Raw genomic sequence first — 18968 nt, forward strand, 5'->3', positions numbered from 1 at the left:
TATCCACGGCTGAAGAGTTCGGTTGCCCAAGCGATTTTAACAATGCCGCTTGTTAAATGAGAGAAGAGGCATTTGGTGCATTCTTAAAAGAGTTTCAAGTGTTGTGTTGTGTCAGACGAGTCAGCAGACGTGCGCTTAGCTGCATGTGCGTGTTTCCAAAGGACTCTCTTTTTAAGAATGTGGACCGTAACAAGTAGGATGCTAAACTGTAGTGCTAACGTGAGCCATGCTAATTCAGTCCGGAATTGCACTTGACTTTATTCGTAATTTTATTCCAGTGATACATCGATCATGTATGTTTGAGAAAATTAAAGGCACGCTTTGTGTCACTGCCTTCACATCCTTCATTTGGAAGTGCAATTGCAGCCTGAAGTACAACAATGTATTGGAACATGCGTAAAAACATGGTTCATTATTGTGTGTGTGGTGCTTGTGTGTACGTTTAGGTTAGCGAAGGTAAGTTTTTTGTAAGCTAGATAGGAATGTGTGCATAAAAGAATGTTGGTCTGTATTTTTAAATGCTTGTGTTACCCACAATTCCCAATTATGACTGCAGTGAAGTTCACCAGTTTTGACTGAAGTCTAACACTGTCTTTTTGTCCATCATCATCCGTTTGCCGCCAGGTTTCCCTGGCAGTAAGGGAGACAGAGGAGATCCAGGTTTTCCAGGGCCCGCTGGAATGAAGGGAACACCAGGACTACCGGGCTTCCCTGGAGGCCCAGGGCCTGCAGGACCCCCTGGACCTCCAGGACCAGGAACTAGAGACGGAATCCCAGGATTTCCAGGGCGAAAAGGTGGAGTGTTGCTATTTTTTTTGTCATTAAGAGACACATTATTTCTAACACCAGCTGATTGCTTAACTGTGTCCATCAGGGGAGAGCGGCTTTGGGGGTCTGAGGGGTTTCCCTGGTCTGCCAGGCCGTCCTGGATCCCCAGGATTCCCAGGAGGGAAGGGAGAACCTGGAGGCCCTGGAAGAAATGGACTCCTTGGTGGTCCAGGATACCCTGGACAGAAAGGTTGAGCATCAGTCACCACCCCATAACAACTTCTGACTCAAACCCATTGTCTTAACACTTCAGTGATACCTTTTCTGCAGGTGAAAGAGGGTATCCCGGTTCCCCTGGTTTGCCTTCTCCTCCATTTCCAGCAGAGTTTGTTGAGAAAGGAGAACCTGGAACCCCTGGAAGCAATGGCCTTCCTGGCTTCCCTGGACCCAGAGGTAACACTACAACTCTGTCTCTAAAACTACTAATTCATTACTGAACGTTCTCTCTCTGTGTCTGGCTCCAGGTGACAAAGGTCTGCCAGGCCTGCCTGGCCGTCAGGGTGTACCTGGACTTCCCGGTTTTGCAGAACAGGCCAAGGGGCAACCTGGACAGCCTGGGTTTCCTGGACGCCCTGGAAATCCAGGTTACCCAGGACCAAAGGGTGAGGCTGGAATCATGGGCTTCCCTGGCTCATCTGGATTAAGGGTAAGAACCTACTACAAACTGAAACATGCATAGTGATCCAGCAAGACTCAGGTTCTGATTGCATCTTTCAGGGTGATGATGGAGCTCCTGGATTACCTGGAGAACCTGGAGGTTATGGTCGACCTGGTAGCAAAGGTGAAAGCTGTGCAAATAATGCTAAACAGCCACGACACCATTAACCTTTAAGCCTTACGGATGAGTGCTCACATGCACAAATACATATTTCCATGATTGATTTGTGACTCAGGTCAACCTGGAGACTTTTATGCCTATCCTGGAGGACCAGGAGCCAAAGGCGAGCGTGGAGATCCAGGTTTCCCAGGTAAGCAACGGCATATTTAGTCTTATTAAACCTACATCTTATCTAAACCTAATAGTGAACTAACTGTTGCATCATAAGGTGCTTTTAATCACAACTTTCATTATTTGTGAATCTTATAATACACCTAGTGTATCTCTCTAGCTTTATTTCAAATAACTGGATTCATTTCCCTCCTCAGGTGGTCGCGGTAATGATGGTGCCCCTGGTGATAATGGCTTTTCAGGAAGCCCAGGTTTTCCTGGAGTGAAGGGAGGTCCTGGTGAAGGGGGACTGCCTGGAGTAACAGGTGAGAACGGAGGTGAGAAGGAGATGCTAGGATTAGATCTTAACCTATTTCCACTCTTCTCTCCACAGGCCCTGTAGGTTTTCCCGGGCCAAAGGGTCAGCCCGGTTTTCCAGGAAGAAGAGGAGCTGATGGTACCCCAGGTCTGCCTGGAGGTCCTGGATATCCTGGAGCTAAAGGTGAGACAGTGGACACAGTTTGTGTCTTCGGGTGACACAAGACCACAAACCGGCCAGAACATTTGCTCTGGTTTTGCAGGTCTAAGTGGATCCTCTGGTTTGGATGGACTTAACGGCCTCGGTGGACCCAAAGGCCTCCCTGGAACTCCAGGTACAGACTTCATTATGCCCAAAAAACTAATTGAAACTTGAACTTTCACCAGCAGCTGTTGGGATTGGGGACCACCAAATCCATACCCTAACCCCTAAGCCTGGTCATTTCCTGTTTTCCAGTGAGTCAATTTTTAAAAAAAGTTTGTTTACAGGTGGGAGTGCAGGAGGTAACCCAGGGGCCCCAGGTATTCCTGGTTTGAAAGGAGAGAGAGGTGTCTCATTCCCTGGAGGTCCAGGTTTTCCTGGATCAAAGGGAGAAAGGGGAGATTCAGGTGAAATAGACCTTGGGAGAGCGAGATTTATTGAAATGAATTAAATTGTTTAATTTAAATCATGTCTGTTTTCATCCTGGGTCAGGTCTTTCTGGACTTCCGGGATTCCCAGGTCGCCCCGGGCCTCCTGGTGAGACTGTTGGGTCAGATGTTCAAGGTCCTCCAGGAGACCCTGGCCTCCCTGGACCTGATGGACAATATGGTGAATACATCACTCTTATATGTATTGATTTGCTTTACTTTACATGATCACTTACCACTCCCATTCTTTCCATTACAGGTTTCCAGGGTCGTCCAGGACCACCGGGCCCACCTGGTCCAGGCACAGCTCAAGGAGACAGAGGTGACTCTGGCCTTCCAGGCTTTCCCGGTTCCCCTGGCAGAAAAGGAGAAGCTGGACTGCCAGCAGGCCCTGGAGTTCCTGGTAGTCCTGGTTTAAAAGGTAAAACGGTGAAATCCAAAATGAAATCCATGTTTTGGTTTTTCAACAAAGGAAGGTTGGCCAACCGTTTAACGCATTCTGCTTTTCAGGAGCACAAGGTGAAACTGGCTTCAACGGTGGTCCCGGTCTTAAAGGGTACCCTGGCGACCCTGGTTACTATGGAAACAAAGGACCCAAAGGATTTAGTGGTATGCTGACACTGAACAACTAGAGTTTTATCATGTGATTGATGGTGCCGGACATGCACAATGAAATGTTCTGCTCTTTTATCCTACTTCTTTTCCTTACCAGGACGTCCCGGTCGGAAGGGTATCCCTGGAGTCACACTTCCTCCCACAGCTTATACGCGTCAGTATGGTGATCCGGGATATCAGGGTGGAAATGGAGCTGACGGCAGCGCAGGAGAGTTTGGTCAACCTGGAATTCCAGGACGTCCAGGCAAGTACTGAAGTCACCCTGTTCAAAAAATGCTAAAACATTTCAAAAGTAACAAAAATTTGATTAAATGAAAGCATTTTCTCACAGGTTAATTGTATTTTTATTAGTTATGCAGCTGTTATTTGGCTGTTATCTTGCAGTTACCTAACATCACAGATGTTCCTAATAATCGTGTTAAAACACTGATTCCTCTTCTTCAGGTCCTAAGGGTCGTCCTGGTGATGGGGGCAAACTTGGCAGGATTGGAACTGCTGGTCTCCCCGGAGGTTCAGGTGACCCTGGACCTCCTGGTTTTCCCGGACCCACTGGAGACCAAGGTCACAACTCTCACATTCTCTCGTGCGCAGGACACATTGACCATCAGGGTACCAAGACCACTGATTGCACTAACATATGCTGATATTTTAGGCTCCCCTGGCAAAAGCGGACCCCCAGGCCCTCCTGGTGCTGTCGGCCGCAGTTACAGTATTGGCTACACTCTAGTGAAGCACAGCCAGGACTCTCAGGTCCCCATGTGTCCTCAGGGTATGGCTAAGCTCTGGGATGGATACAGTCTGCTCTATGTTGAGGGGCAGGAAAAGGCCCACAACCAGGACCTCGGTATGTTCCGCCAACACATTCATGTGGTGCATTTATTATTCTTCTTGCTCCCTATGATGAATCCATCGACACAGTTTAAGTTGAATAAAGCGGATTTTACACTCCTCTCTACAGTCCGTCTTTTCCTATTTTCCTCCAGGACAACCTGGGTCCTGCCTTCCTAGATTCAGCACCATCCCGTTCCTCTACTGCTCCCCCAACGAGGTTTGCTATTACGCCAGCCGCAACGACAAGTCCTACTGGCTGTCCACATCCGCGTCCATACCCATGATGCCTGTGGCCGACTCACAGATACAGGCTTACATTAGCAGGTACCACATGCCGCCGTAGTACTGGGCGCACTGTTACACATATGCAGATGGGTAATGCTGCTCTCCATCCCTTTAGGTGTTCAGTGTGTGAGGCTCCATCTCAGGCCGTGGCGGTCCACAGTCAGGACATGACTATTCCCACCTGTCCTCCCGGCTGGAGGAGCCTCTGGATAGGATACTCCTTCCTCATGGTAATTTAAATGCTAAAAAAGGCCATCAAGTATATAAAGAAAGAATATTAACACAACAGTTCAGCCCCGAATGGTTCAACCTTTAGTCAAATTTTCTGGGAACAAACCCATCTCCCTCTTCCCTCTCCAGCACACGGCAGCCGGCGCTGAGGGCGGCGGACAGTCCCTGGTGTCCCCCGGTTCTTGCCTGGAGGATTTCCGCGCCACACCTTTCATCGAGTGCAACGGCGCCAAGGGCACCTGCCACTACTTTGCCAACAAATACAGCTTCTGGCTCACCACTGTGGACCCCAACCAGGAGTTCATCTATTCGCCATCTCAGGAGACCTTAAAGGGAGGCCAGGAACGCTCCAAAGTCAGCCGCTGCCAAGTCTGCAGCAAGCTCTTGTAGTAGGAGGAGGTGATGATGATGTGTGGATGAGGTCTAGAATCAACAAGAACACGTGACTGACTAAGAGTCTCTCTCCTGAGTTACCGGTACTGGTGCTTTCAGAATTCAAACAGGCTCCCTTTGTAGAGCCCTCTTTAGATATTCATGTTCTGTTAAACAAATTCCTAAGGGAGGAAGTAGGAAGAGAAGGGCCGCTGTGTAAGCGCTCTTCTCTCAGCTAACACTGACAATGGTGCTATCGTTTATGTTCTTTGTGTCCGTATTACACGTGCTTTCTCGTTAAAGGCTTTGGTTGCCCTCGGCTACCTCGGAGAGTGGCGACCCTTCTGGACGGTACCGCACCACTTACACAGCAGGACCGGGCGTCCGCTTCAGACGAGTCAGCTCAGCCTGACAAGACAAACGCAACAGAAAATTCTGAACTGATCGAGCTGAAGTGGTCGTCTGCTCTTTTAAGCTTAGCTCCTCCTTTTTTTCACACCTCCTGCTGTGTTCTTGGTCTCCAAAAATGGCTCTGCACGTTCTGCATGTAAAGAAGAAAAAGAATACTTCTGATCTTTGTTCAGGTTAATTCTACAACTAGCCGTGACATTAATGTCCAGCTTGAATCATGCAAAACATGCAAACTCACCAACCATTAGTTGATATTTTCTATGCATTATTAATGTTTAACAAATTTGGGATCCCTCTGTATTTTAAATGATGACTGGTGCTTCACACAACTTTACTTCAGTCTTTAATGACACATTCATGTACACTATATTGCACTGATGTAAACTCAACTAGTTAGAAACAGGTCAAGGAGCATGTTTTTTTCTTCGCCATCACAGGCTTTCATCTTAACTTTGTGACCAAAATAGTGTTGTTGTTTTTTTAAACAGGACGCCAAACAGATTTTTAATCATTGCTGTATATATCGCGACTGCCTTTTCAAGCAAAGTATGTTTAGGTTCTGATGCTTTTCCCTCTTCATTTTCCTCTATTTTCCTCCTGCCTTTTTTTCTATTCTTGGATATGAAAGCAGATGTACATGTTGATCTTTGCAGCCAAATTTATGAATTGGGATAATTTAAAAAAAAAAAAGTTTAGATGCTTCATTTTTTTTCTGTTCTGATGATTTAAAATGTAAGAGAGATTTCTTTTGGGAAGCGATTGAAGATCAAAATGTCCAATGATAAATTTAGTTTCTTCATGGAAAATGAATCTCCTGCCCATTAAGCTTGGACAGTAAAAGCTACTGGGTGAGCTGTAACCACTATGACCACTCTGTCAAGCTCATTGCTTTCTAGTCCCTTCTTCTATCTCACTCCCCTCTTCTGGTAGCCCTGATGTTATTACATGTAACATTTTACTACTATTTTTCTCTTTTTTGCCGGCCTTTTTTTTGTAATCTAGACTGTAATTATTTTACTTAAGACATCAGACTATTTCCTGGATTATGTACTGAGATTGGAGGGAATGGGAAGATAATGATGTGTACATTAAATATTATGAAAGAATGCCTTTAGGTTTATGTTTTATATGAAAAATATATTCACCTTTAATGATATAACAGACACAGCAACTGATTTTATTGTTTGTTTGGTCCTTAGCCCATGTTCCAAACCTAAGATGCTTTAAGGAGTAAAATAAGTGCCTGGAATGACCGAAAAAGAATTACAGTTTTCCTCAAAGAGGATCCATGAAACAATAACACGTCTGTTACTGTATTGTGTTTTCTGTGCTCACTTTAAAATAAAGTCTTTAAACTGAACAGTTATGATGTACAGTTCTTTCTCATTTTTTCCCCACATCGCTAAAAAAAATATGCAATTATTTTATCAAAAGATTTTGATAAAAATCCACTTCGTACAGATTGGTGATTCCATAGTGACCGCTAGGTGGCGGTATATAGCATCACATTAGCTGTGGAAACCGGAAGTTCGACATCACAACAAAAACATAACTGCCATCGCTAGTGCTGCAGTGAAGATTTATTTTTTCTTCTAATTAGGGACATATCAACAGGTGAATGTTCTTTGTGAATATAGCACACGGGCTCACATCTACGTTTATTTCATTCTATTTCCATTACTGAACCATAGATTCATTTGTTTTAATTATTTTTCTGGAACGTCAGCTCATCCGAGCTATCGTTAGCTACGCTAGCTTTTCTGCCTTTAGAGTCTGCTAATATCGTCTACACTTTATTGTACTCGTGTACTCATGAGACGAGTCGAATATCCGAAAAGACTATGCTTACACTACACTTTATGTTGTTTTTGCGTATTTGTGCTTTGTGTTTTTTTAGCCAAGTATTGCTGGCGTTAGCCACTTTTAGGTAAACTACGTCATACATTTCAAGGCCAGGAAAGAGTCAAAACAATATTTGTGCAGCTTTCCAGGTGACTTTCATTATTGCTGTCTAAAACCGAATGAATATAACGTTATTAAAACGTGAATTTGGGTGTGAACAATTGTCAAACAATGCACTGTCATAATGCTGTTGGTTCACAACCCACATATCATAACCGCGATGGTCCTCTAATAATGAGAAATACCCCCAACGACCAGTTCGATAAACCAGCAAAGTAACTCAGTAACTGCGATTCCCACCAGTTACTTTAGAAGCCTTTTGGATAAGAGTTGAAACGTGTTCTATAAAACTAAACAAACCCAGTTCAATTTTCTCAAGCCAAGAATGGCCGAAACACTTTGCCCATATATTTAAGTCTGGTTTCCCTCTCTTCAGGTACGCTGGAATTTTCTGATACCCACTCGGACATGTCCTATGTCTTCATCAACGACTCGTCGCAGACCAACGTGCCTCTGCTGCAGGCCTGCATTGATGGAGACCTACCTTTCTCCAAGAGGCTCCTAGAAACGGGGTGTGACCCCAACATCCGTGACAACCGGGGTCGCACCGGCCTCCACCTGGCTGCCGCCCGAGGGAATGTGGACATCTGCCGCCTCCTGCACAAGTTTGGAGCTGATCTGCTGGCCACTGATTATCAAGGAAACACAGCACTGCACCTGTGTGGCCATGTCGATACCATACAGTTCCTGGTCTCCAATGGTCTGAAGATCGATATTTGGTAAGCTCTGATATTTTTCTCACCTGACAGAAATTCACAACCTGTGTTGTTTTTTTTCCTCCTCCATTGTTGTTTGACTTTAAACCCTGTTTTACAGTAACCACAATGGATCCACCCCACTGGTGCTGGCGAAGAGACGCGGCGTTAACAAAGACGCCATCCGTCTCCTTGAAGGGTTGGAGGAGCAGGAGGTGAAAGGCTTCAACAGAGGACCCCACTCCAAAATGGAGACCATGCAGATGGCTGACAGTGAGAGGTAAGTGTGGAAGAGCGTGGAGTAAGCCAACTCGTTCTGACACTGTTGTTGTTTCATGATCGCCCTGCGTGTCGCAGTGCCATGGAGAGCCACTCTCTCCTGAACCCCAACCTTCAGAGCAGTGAGGGTGTGCTGTCCAGCTTCAGGACCACTTGGCAGGAGTTTGTGGAGGACCTGGGCTTCTGGAGGGTCCTGCTGCTGCTGGTGGTCATCGCCCTGCTCTCCCTGGGCATCGCTTACTACGTCAGCGGCGTCCTGCCGTTCTCCACCAGTCAGCTGGAGCTGGTGCACTAAGGAGGAGGAGGAGGGTTGTGAAGAAGCAGCATGAGGGCGTTAGATATATATACAAATACTGCTTGCCGCTGATTTCTACCAGAACCGTTGCCAGTTTGTCTTCTTTTTTTCGTATAATTTGCAGCCCAGATTGTGATTTGGAAACACAAACACGTCTGAAACTCCAGACGGTCGTCTTTGTTATAATAACCTGTTACCGTCACCATTTCTTGCTGTTTAAATGCCTTTTCACTTCCTTTATAGCCGTCCCTTCTGTTACAAAATATATATTTTCCACTGTTTTTCTACCACGGTTTCTTTTTTGTGTTATTTATCAAATAAATGACTGTATTCATTTCCTTCATTAATGTACATTTTGATTAATCCTACAAACCCTGCACTTCATCATCTGATCACTCTCCTGTTCCGACCTTTTGTTCACCACTATCATCGTGCAAAACGCTTGTATGTCTGCATCTATACCGAACAGGAACGCACCTTGACTGCGTGCCTTTTTTGGGGAGAAATGCTTTGTGTTGCTGCCATGTTGTCAGTATCTTTGTACATAAGGTGCCCCATCTCGTTAGCCTGTAATGATCATTCCTTTTGTTGTATATTCACCTTTTTTTTGTAAACCATGTATATTTTTAAATGCTCCTTAATTCCAGTGTTGATTTTCTGTGACTGACACATTTACCATAAAACTTTATTTAATGTAAAAGATGAATAAATTGTGTTTATGTCTTGTTTTTGTGAACAGTGCGTTCTCCTTTTTTCACATTAATATTCCCAGAGTTATTTACATTGTGTGGTTTTTTTCTAGTTGGCATGGCGATCATGTGCTTTAGACTGACTCAAATTTACGCTGTTTGACCGAAAAAGACCTTCCGTTCATTTGGTTAGTTTCTACCACGAGGGGGAGTGGGGGGGTTTCCCGCGTTTGCACCTGAAGGTTTCCGTCCTGATTCACAGCTAAATGAACCTGGTTGAACATGCTACTCACTTCTAGGAAGACCAACTTTTTAAACCTCCGCTACATCTTACTTCTCACTTTGAGGCTTCTCTCCCACGCGGTCGAAGGTATAGTCCATCATTCTAGAGACTAAAGGGGGGCGGGGGGATCATCGCAAACTTCTCAACTCTCTCGCTTTTTTAGGTAAGTCTCGGGTGATCGGGTCCTCAGATCCTGTCCTGGCTGTTGAGGGTGAAGATGTGGTCCTGCCTTGTTTTGTGGAGCCGAAGGACAACGTGGTCAAATTGCCGCTGGAATGGGCCATAGTCGATTCTCATCCTCAAGACCTTCCGGAGGCAGTACACTACGTCCACGTGTACCGGGACGGCCAGGAGCTTCTGGACATGAAGGCGCCGTCATACCACGGCAGAACCACGCTGTCTGTCGAAGGCCTTCGACGCGGGGACATTTCTCTCCGAATCAGCAATGTGACTCAGATCGATAGCGGCCGTTACAGGTGTCACCTGCCGACACTGAACAGCTTCACTCTGGTCCACCTCTTGGGTGAGTTGCGCCTTATGGCTCCACCTTCAATAATTCACATTAATTGACCATTATATTAATTGACAACCCCCTCCAGTTACTCCGGAGACACCGCTGCATCCAAATAACATCCAGCCCAATGAGACATCTGCTACAGGTGAACAAATATTGGCCAAAATGCTTCGATTCAGTGACTTCTCCCCCATCAATGCTTCAAGAACACAAATTATCTTCTCAGGTGCTTCTTGCAGACAGTCCTCCATCGGTTTGTGGATCTTGTGCATTGCAGTCACAGTGCACATGTTAATTTAAAAACCACATATGAAGGTGAAGAACGGAAGTGGTATTATGCACTAGCCTCTGCGACATGCACATTTTGCACAAATGGAGAGCCACTCTCTCCTGAACCCCAACCTTCAGAGCAGTGAGGGTGTGCTGTCCAGCTTCAGGACCACTTGGCAGGAGTTTGTGGAGGACCTGGGCTTCTGGAGGGTCCTGCTGCTGCTGGTGGTCATCCCCCTGCTCTCCCTGGGCATCGCTTACTACGTCAGCGGCGTCCTGCCGTTCTCCACCAGTCAGCTGGAGCTGGTGCACTAAGGAGGAGGAGGAGGGTTGTGAAGAAGCAGCATGAGGGCGTTAGATATATATACAAATACTGCTTGCCGCTGATTTCTACCAGAACCGTTGCCAGTTTGTCTTCTTTTTTTCGTATAATTTGCAGCCCAGGTTGTGATTTGGAAACACAAACACGTCTGAAACTCCAGACGGTCGTCTTTGTTATAATAACCTGTTACCGTCACCATTTCTTGCTGTTTAAATGCCTTTTCACTTCCTTTATAGCCGTCCCTTCTGTTACAAAATATATATTTTCCACTGTTTTTCTACCACGGTTTCTTTTTTGTGTTATTTATCAAATAAATGACTGTATTCATTTCCTTCATTAATGTACATTTTGATTAATCCTACAAACCCTGCACTTCATCATCTGATCACTCTCCTGTTCCGACCTTTTGTTCACCACTATCATCGGGCAAAACGCTTGTATGTCTGCATCTATACCGAACAGGAACGCACCTTGACTGCGTGCCTTTTTTGGGGAGAAATGCTTTGTGTTGCTGCCATGTTGTCAGTATCTTTGTACATAAGGTGCCCCATCTCGTTAGCCTGTAATGATCATTCCTTTTGTTGTATATTCACCTTTTTTTTGTAAACCATGTATATTTTTAAATGCTCCTTAATTCCAGTGTTGATTTTCTGTGACTGACACATTTAACATAAAACTTTATTTAATGTAAAAGATGAATAAATTGTGTTTGTCTTGTTTTTGTGAACAGTGCATTCGAAAAAACCTTCCGTTCAATTACTCGTTTTCTGCCACGAGGGGGAGGGGGGGTCCCGTGAAGGTTTAAGGGAAGTCATTTGAATAAAACATGATAAGCAGCTAAATGAACCTGGTTGAACATGCTACTCACTTCTAGGAAGACCAACTTTTTAAACCTCCGCTACATCTTACTTCTCACTTTGAGGCTTCTCTCCCACGCGGTCGAAGGTATAGTCCATCATTCTAGAGACTAAAGGGGGGGGATCATCGCAAACTTCTCAACTCTCGCGCTTTTTTAGGTAAGTTTCGGGTGATCGGGTCCTCAGATCCTGTCCTGGCTGTTGAGGGTGAAGATGCGGTCCTGCCTTGTTTTGTGGAGCCGAAGGACAACGTGGTCGAATTGCCGCTGGAATGGGCCATAGTCGATTCTCATCCTCAAGACCTTTCGGAGAAAGTAGACTACGTCCACGTGTACCGGGACGGCCAGGAGCTTCTGGACATGAAGGCGCCGTCATACCACGGCAGAACCACGCTGTCTCTCGAAGGCCTTCGACGCGGGGACATTTCTCTCCGAATCAGCAATGTGACTCAGATCGATAGCGGCCGTTACAGGTGTCACCTGCCGACAATGAAAAGCTTCACTCTGGTCCACCTCTTGGGTGAGTTGCGCCTTATGGCTCCACCTTCAATAATTCACATTAATTGACCATTATATTAATTGACAACCCCCCTCCAGTTACTCCGGAGACACTGCTGCATCCAAATAACATCCAGCCCAATGAGACATCTGCTACAGGTGAACAAATATTGGCCAAAATGCTTCGATTCAGTGACTTCTCCCCCATCAATGCTTCAAGAACACAAATTATCTTCTCAGGTGCTTCTTGCAGACAGTCCTCCATCGGTTTGTGGATCTTGTGCATTGCAGTCGCAGTGCACATGTTAATTTAAAAACCACATATGAAGGTGAAGAACGGAAGTGGTAACCATCTGGAAAGGTCCGATCACACAGGTGGTGGCTGTGGCGTAAAAATATGTGCAACATGTGACTTAAAAATAAACCTAGAATTTCCTGCAAGAACATGTCACAGTGTTTTAGACTGCCTTTGTGTAATAATCTGATAATATAATCGGGTTTGACTGTAGTAAAATGTCCTCAGTGTGTTTAAGTTATCTTTTTGCATATCATGGATAAGAAAGTTTGAATTTTCCTTTCTTTCTTGTCATAGTCACCTCTCCATGCTCTTATTTATAATGTTAAATTATCTTTATTTAAATGACAGGATATTATGCACTAGCCTCTGAGACATGCACATTTTGCAAAAATGCACATTCAGTCTTTTAACATATTATGCAGTGAATCGACATTTCTACCTACATTGACCTGAACTCACATCTCAAGTGAAGATAATAATCCTACAGTTTACGCTGCTTCTTGTGATTTTTAAACCATGATCTTCCTCATTTAAACACAATGTCTCTGTTCTCATACGTTTCAAATTTTGTGGCTAAATAAATGAAGACACGATTAAATAAATAGACTTTGGACAGCAACTCATTTGTTTAATGTTTATGTTGTAATTGTATTTCTATATTATTCTATATTTATGTAAATATGCTTATAATTTATTCTTGTCTTTATCTCTATGCCCACGTTCTATTCTTATTTGTATTTTATTTATTCTATTTCTATACTTTGTAAATACACCTGCTGATATTTGTGTCTATAGACTATAGTTATATTCCTCCATGTGTAGGCTGCTATTACAATTCAATTACCCTACGGGGATGGACAAAGTAAATCTTGAATCCTACCCATCTTAATTATCACATTCCTCCTGTTACTGGTCGAGGAGGGGGAGTGGCAGCAATCTATCACTCCAAGTTATTAATTAATCCTAGACCAAAATATGGCTCCAGCTCATTTGAAAGCCTGACTCGTGGCATCACTCATCTGAACTGGAAGACAGAAAAGCCACTTCTGTTTGTAGTTGTATATCGGCCCCCTGCTGGGCCACATTCAGAGTTCCTGTCTGAGTTCTCTGATTTCTTATCTGACTTGGTCCTTAGAACAGACAAAGTCATTATCATTGGAGACTTTAATATTCATGTAGATGTTGTAAATGACAGCTTTAGAAATGGATTCATTTCATTACTTGAGTCAGTTGGTTTCCTCCAGCAGATAAACCAACCAACTCATAACTTCAACCACACCTTAGATTTAGTTCTGATTTATGGTGTTGAGGTAGACCATGTGTCAGTGTTCCCTCAGAACCCAGTCCTGTCAGACCATTCTTTGATCACTTTTACATTTATGATCAAGGATTCTTCTATGCTCAGAACAAAGTCTTACTATAGCAGATGTCTTTCAGATAATGCTGTAGCTAAGTTTAAGGAAGTGATCCCTGTGCTGATCCCAGGACCACTGTGTGATTCCCCAGGGATCAATCATTATAATCTTAGCCCTGCTGAGGTTGACTCTATTGCTGAAGGTGCAGCAACCTCACTGAGAATCACGCTTGATTCTGTTGCCCCCCTGAAAAAGAAAATAGTAAATCAGAGGAGGTGTACCCCCTGGTATAATTCACATATCAGGACCCTCAAGCAGAAAGTGCGAAGACTGGAAAGGAAGTGGCATTCTTGTAAAACAGACAGCTATCATGTAGCCTGGAAAGACTGTCTATTAGTTTACAAAAAGGCCCTCCGCAAGGCTAGAACAGCTTATTTTTCTTCTTTAATTGAGGAAAATAAGAGCAACCCCAGGTTTCTTTTCAGCACTGTGGCCAAATTAACTAAAAGTCACAGTGTTTTAGATCCACATATCCCTTCTTCCCTTAGTGGTGAAGACTTCATGAGCTTCTTCACTGATAAAGTTCTAGCTATCAGAGAGAAAGCTAACCAGGCCATCCCAACAACTGGACCATCACCAGATGTGCTGACTGTGGGAACATGCAGGGTCTCCAACGAGCCCTGAAACTCCTTCAGCCCTGTATATTTTTCTGAGGCGTCATCGCTAATTCAGAAATCCAAGACCACCACTTGTCTCTTAGATCCCATCCCAACACACCTGTTGAAGGATGTTTTACCATTGATAGGCAGCTCTATCCTGGACCAGATCAATGGTTCTTTAGTGTCAGGTTATGTACCCCGGTCCTACAAGGTGGCAGTGGCAGCCGGCCCCGCTGACCTGTTGTATAGTGTATTTTTGTGTGTGTTTCTGTGCTCTGTGCCTCTCCTCTCCTCTCCTCTCCTCTCCTCTCCTCTCCTCTCCTCTCCTCTCCTCTCCTCTCCTCTCCTCTCCTCTCCTCTCCTCTCCTCTCCTCTCCTCTCAGCCATCAGCAGGAGGGTCCCCCTACATGAGCCTGGTCCTGCTCAAGGTTTCTTCCTGTTAATAGGGAGTTTTTCCTTGCCACTGTTGCTTGTCTGGGGTCAGGCCCTGGGATTCTGGAAAGCGCCTTGAAACAATTTTGATTGTATAAGACGCTATATAAATAAAGATTGATTTGATTTGATTTGAATTTACGCGTCATCTTCGGAGTCGATTCGGGTATTTCCGGAAAACAAAGTCACGTGACGAGCCGAAAGGGGAGAAGAAGAAAAAAAAACAAAACACTGGTGGCGAGTAAAGAGTCGTAATGAACCTGAGTACGAAAACTCTAATTTCGCCGAAATTACTATGGAGAGGATACAGGTTCTGGGGTAAAAGCTGTTAACGTAACGGCCGATTAATGCTGTCAGGCTGAAGAGACATTTATCACACCATGAATTTAAGAGGACTCTTTCAGGACTTCAATCCCAGGTAACGTTAGCTACGATCCACCGACTTTAGCTGCTTTGTATCAAGCTAACAGCGCTCAAGGAGAACATACGGGATTCATTTAAATGCCCGTTAACGTGGGAAGATGTCTGATAATTACGATAAAGTTTACGCGAACCACGCAATAATTCAAGTAAAACAACGTGGCGAGCGTTGACGGGCCAGGCCCGGCTAACGTGCTAACTGAAACAACGTTATTTACAGAAACTCTGCATGTGTTTTCAATAATCGCAGGAAACGGCCAGGTCTAATGTGTAATCAGATTAATACAATTATGCTTCAAGAGTACAACTTGTATATAGAAACGATTTCGGTCCGCATGTAAGAAAGGAATTAAATACTTCTAGACTCTCCATTGCCGTACTATTAAGAGATTGAAGCTTGTGGACTTAAGAGTTCTTCTCCCAGAACAGTGAAGCGTTCACAACCATCCATTCGGAAAACCCTAACTTTGCTTTCAACTGTCATCATTTCTTTCTTTTCCAGTAAGTTCCTGATCTACTCCTGTCTTCTGCTCTTCTCTGTGCTGCTGTCCTTACGGCTGGATGGAGTCATCCAGTGGAGTTACTGGGCCGTTTTCACCCCAATATGGCTGTGGAAGCTTTTGGTCATCATTGGGGCTGCGGTTGGCACTGGAGTCTGGGCACACAACCCCCAGTACAGGTAGACTCAGGCACACGGCGGGCGCACACCTGGTTTGACTTGGCTTCCACACTCATTTTCTCTTGCCTGGAACGTTCTAATGTTTGAACCATGCTTTGTCAGGGCTGAAGGGGAGACGTGTGTGGAGTTCAAAGCGATGCTAATCGCTGTGGGACTACATGTGCTGCTGCTGATGTTCGAAGTGCTGGTGTGCGACCGCGTGGCGAGAGGGAACTACTTCTGGCTGCTCGTCTTTATGCCCTTGTTCTTCGTATCACCAGTCTCTGTAGCAGCGTGCGTCTGGGGATTTAGGCACGACCGATCTCTGGAGGTAACCAACCGGATGTTTGTGGAGGAAATGATCTCTGGTATGTATCAGGACTGTTTTTGGTTTGTCTAAAGATCCTCTCTCTGTTCAGCTGGAGGTGTTGTGTTCAGTGAACATTCTGCAGTTCATCTTCATTGCTCTCAGGTTGGACAGGATCATTAACTGGCCCTGGCTGGTGAGAGACACACCCAGAGTTATTGAAGACATTTTGATCTTTTTCTTCGGTGAGAGAAGAATGATGTTGTTTTTATTAAAACCAAATCCCTCTGCGTGTGCTGCAGGTGGTGTGCGTCCCACTGTGGATCCTGATGTCCTTCCTCTGCCTTGTCGTCCTCTACTACATCATCTGGTCTGTCCTTTTTCTTCGCTCCATCGACATCATCGCTGAGCAGCGGCGGACTCACATCACCATGGCGATCAGCTGGATGACCATTGTCGTGCCCCTCCTCACATTCGAGGTGAATGTTGGTGACAAATATACCATTCTTTGGATTTGGGGGAGGGGTGGTGGGGACGTCTGTCTTCGATGTGTAAAAATGTGTCCCCCCCTAGATCCTCCTGGTGCACAAGCTGGACGGCCACAACAGTCTGAGCTACGTGTGCGTGTTTGTGCCACTCTGGCTCTCTCTGCTCACACTCATGGCCACAACATTTGGGCAGAAAGGGGGGAACCACTGTGAGTATTTAAAGCTGGTAAAAGGTTTCACTGAATGTTGAGTGTTTTTGTCACCACATCTGTGTTATACACGGAAAATACTTCATTTATACCTCCTCTGATAGTTCTACTTGTTGGTATTGGTATCAATCAGCATGACTCTACTTGGGAAACATGAACGTTGCACACATCAAATGTTCTATATTATGTAAAAATATATTTCCACTGTCGTAATCATACTCCAGGGTGGTTTGGTATCCGCAAAGACTTCTGCCACTTCCTGTTGGAGCTGCTCCCCTTTCTGCGGGAATATGGCAACGTGTCCTACGATCTCCAACGCACCGAGGACCCCGAGGCAGCCGAAGAGGCCCCTGCTCCCGAACCACCGCCAAAGATCGCTCCCATGTTCCACAAGAAGACGGGTGTGGTGATCACACAGAGTCCTGGGAAATACTTTGTCCCGCCGCCGAAACTCTGCATCGACATGCCAGATTAATAAATACGGTGGGGCAGGTGTGGTCAGGTGTGTGTTTATCATAAGCTAAACAGGAAAGGACACTTTGAATGGATTTTGTCTGCTGTCCTCAAGGATTTGAGGGCTCCAGGAATGCCCGGCACGACTGGCTCGGGTGGCTTGCGAGCGCCAATATGGCGATGGAAGATTAATGGATTACATTTGAAAGCAAAGACTCCCCCCCCCCCCCCCTGCCAAATTTGAGGACGGAGCTGGGAAGTGAGAGGAAAGACGGCTGCAATTTTTCAGTGACGTTTCACCACGTTACTCCTAATTTTATCCCACGGTCTGTGGGGAGAACAGACCCCCAGCAACAAAACAGGATCCGTGTCTGTGTGGAGGGGACTATAATTTAAGATGTCTCTGAATCGGAGACCGAGTCCATCTTGCTCTGTGGTGGGGACCATTGGAACAAGCTGGAGTTTGGGATCAAATGTCCCGTTTTGCTCCTGTTCGATAATTTAACCATTCAGGCCGAGTTAAAGGGTGTGGGTTTTTTCCCAGAACTGTCTCGTGTACAACATAATACTCACATGCCCAGATGAACACTGAAAGAGCCAGCATGTTCTTGTAGTCAGTAAAGTATGTAGCAGGATATCGGACTCTAAATTCTTTGTATCTGACCATGCAAAAAAAAAAAAAAAAAAAGATATTTTACTTGAATGCTACTTGCATCGTTTTGATAACACAAGGATTCAGAGCTGGGTCTTTTTAAAGTCTTTATTTCTTTCACATTGTCCAAAATTAATGCGGAAATCAGTGCCTCCTTCAATGAACGCGCGGCATGAGAGTATTGTTTTGAGGACAGACTTTGTGACACCAGAGCTAAAAATAGAACAATGGAAATGGCACTTTGTTAAAAGTCAGGTTTTATATTCCTTTTTTGTCATTGTAAATAACAGGTGTTGTCATGATAGGGACCAGATTGGAGGTGGCTGAAGAAGGTAGGACGTTTCCGATTACTCGCTTTTGTTTATCGTCCGTGCAGGAGTCACCATGTCTACCTGAGACTGTACTCAACACTGGGGTGTAGATGTCTGTAAAATTCCCTTCATTGTTTTCAGAATCACAACTCCTAATTTTTGTCTGTCATACTTTCCTCACCCTGTCACTCCGAAAATCAAAATATCCCACCCGTTTACGATGCAGAACGCCGTTCTATGTTACTGGAGTTTGGGGTTTTACGTTTTGTTACATCTTGTCTATCCATTAAATGGTCAGATTTCCATATCAGTCTTAAAGTAAATTGTCATGCAGCTCACAGCCTCTCATCCCTTACTGTTAACAGAGCTACTTTATGTACATAAACTATGCTATTCATTCAAGTTTCATCAATCCAGTTTGATATAAAACGTGCGTTCGTCTGATATTTGAAATAAAGTACAATACTGACACCTAGCGTTCACAAGCGTTACTCCAGCTTATGCAAAAGCTGTGGTGACCAGTAGAGGGCGATAACAAACGTAAAAAAATGACTAATGGTTTAATAGCTATTTCTCTACCTCAGTGACAGTTTTTAAAAAAAAAAATCAGAACT

At 44.8% G+C, this 18968-nt stretch overlaps 5 protein-coding genes across 12 annotated transcripts in view; all 5 read left to right on the top strand.

Annotated features, from left to right (window-relative positions):
* Positions 1–6805, top strand: part of col4a6 (collagen, type IV, alpha 6) — a 58733-nt gene extending 51928 nt beyond the window's left edge. For all 7 annotated transcript variants that reach the window (XM_011606634.2, XM_029840521.1, XM_011606635.2 and 4 more), the window contains 19 exons: positions 625–795; positions 875–1018; positions 1099–1221; positions 1293–1474; positions 1546–1609; positions 1722–1796; positions 1975–2082; positions 2151–2258; positions 2338–2409; positions 2564–2683; positions 2769–2885; positions 2964–3125; positions 3215–3313; positions 3417–3563; positions 3764–3880; positions 3972–4163; positions 4303–4474; positions 4551–4665; positions 4796–6805. In XM_011606634.2, the coding sequence (XP_011604936.2) occupies positions 625–795; positions 875–1018; positions 1099–1221; positions 1293–1474; positions 1546–1609; positions 1722–1796; positions 1975–2082; positions 2151–2258; positions 2338–2409; positions 2564–2683; positions 2769–2885; positions 2964–3125; positions 3215–3313; positions 3417–3563; positions 3764–3880; positions 3972–4163; positions 4303–4474; positions 4551–4665; positions 4796–5056 (2549 nt within the window). In that variant the 3' untranslated portion in view covers positions 5057–6805. The remainder of the gene's footprint in view (positions 1–624; positions 796–874; positions 1019–1098; positions 1222–1292; positions 1475–1545; positions 1610–1721; positions 1797–1974; positions 2083–2150; positions 2259–2337; positions 2410–2563; positions 2684–2768; positions 2886–2963; positions 3126–3214; positions 3314–3416; positions 3564–3763; positions 3881–3971; positions 4164–4302; positions 4475–4550; positions 4666–4795) is intronic.
* Positions 6806–6939: 134 nt separating this feature from the next.
* On the top strand, positions 6940–9416 carry ankrd46b (ankyrin repeat domain 46b). Its single transcript, XM_003966853.3, has 4 exons — positions 6940–7063; positions 7788–8130; positions 8228–8386; positions 8464–9416. The coding sequence occupies exons 2-4, from the start codon at positions 7820–7822 to the stop codon at positions 8678–8680; spliced, it is 687 nt and encodes a 228-aa protein (XP_003966902.1). The 5' UTR covers positions 6940–7063; positions 7788–7819; the 3' UTR covers positions 8681–9416.
* A 180-nt stretch (positions 9417–9596) lies between these two features.
* LOC105416841 (butyrophilin subfamily 3 member A1-like) lies at positions 9597–11445 on the top strand. 2 transcript variants are annotated; one of them, XM_029840530.1, is made up of 4 exons: positions 9597–9739; positions 9816–10175; positions 10252–10311; positions 10393–11445. In XM_029840530.1, exons 1-4 carry the CDS (start codon positions 9652–9654, stop codon positions 10464–10466), a joined length of 582 nt encoding a protein of 193 aa, XP_029696390.1. In that variant the 5' UTR covers positions 9597–9651; the 3' UTR covers positions 10467–11445. The 2 variants fall into 2 exon arrangements, with proteins under 2 accessions (XP_029696390.1, XP_029696389.1); XM_029840529.1 differs by having other exon boundaries at positions 10252–11445.
* Positions 11446–11564: 119 nt separating this feature from the next.
* On the top strand, positions 11565–13029 carry LOC115250705 (butyrophilin subfamily 3 member A1-like). Its single transcript, XM_029840437.1, has 4 exons — positions 11565–11703; positions 11775–12134; positions 12212–12271; positions 12353–13029. The coding sequence occupies exons 1-4, from the start codon at positions 11616–11618 to the stop codon at positions 12424–12426; spliced, it is 582 nt and encodes a 193-aa protein (XP_029696297.1). The 5' UTR covers positions 11565–11615; the 3' UTR covers positions 12427–13029.
* Positions 13030–15046: 2017 nt separating this feature from the next.
* tmem185 (transmembrane protein 185) lies at positions 15047–18948 on the top strand. Its single transcript, XM_003966854.3, has 7 exons — positions 15047–15274; positions 15779–15955; positions 16058–16265; positions 16354–16437; positions 16544–16720; positions 16815–16938; positions 17163–18948. Exons 1-7 carry the CDS (start codon positions 15237–15239, stop codon positions 17411–17413), a joined length of 1059 nt encoding a protein of 352 aa, XP_003966903.1. The 5' UTR covers positions 15047–15236; the 3' UTR covers positions 17414–18948.
* Positions 18949–18968: the final 20 nt, after the last annotated feature.

Source organism: Takifugu rubripes, chromosome 8, assembly GCF_901000725.2.
Source record: "Takifugu rubripes chromosome 8, fTakRub1.2, whole genome shotgun sequence".
Taxonomy (NCBI): Eukaryota; Metazoa; Chordata; class Actinopteri; order Tetraodontiformes; family Tetraodontidae; genus Takifugu; species Takifugu rubripes.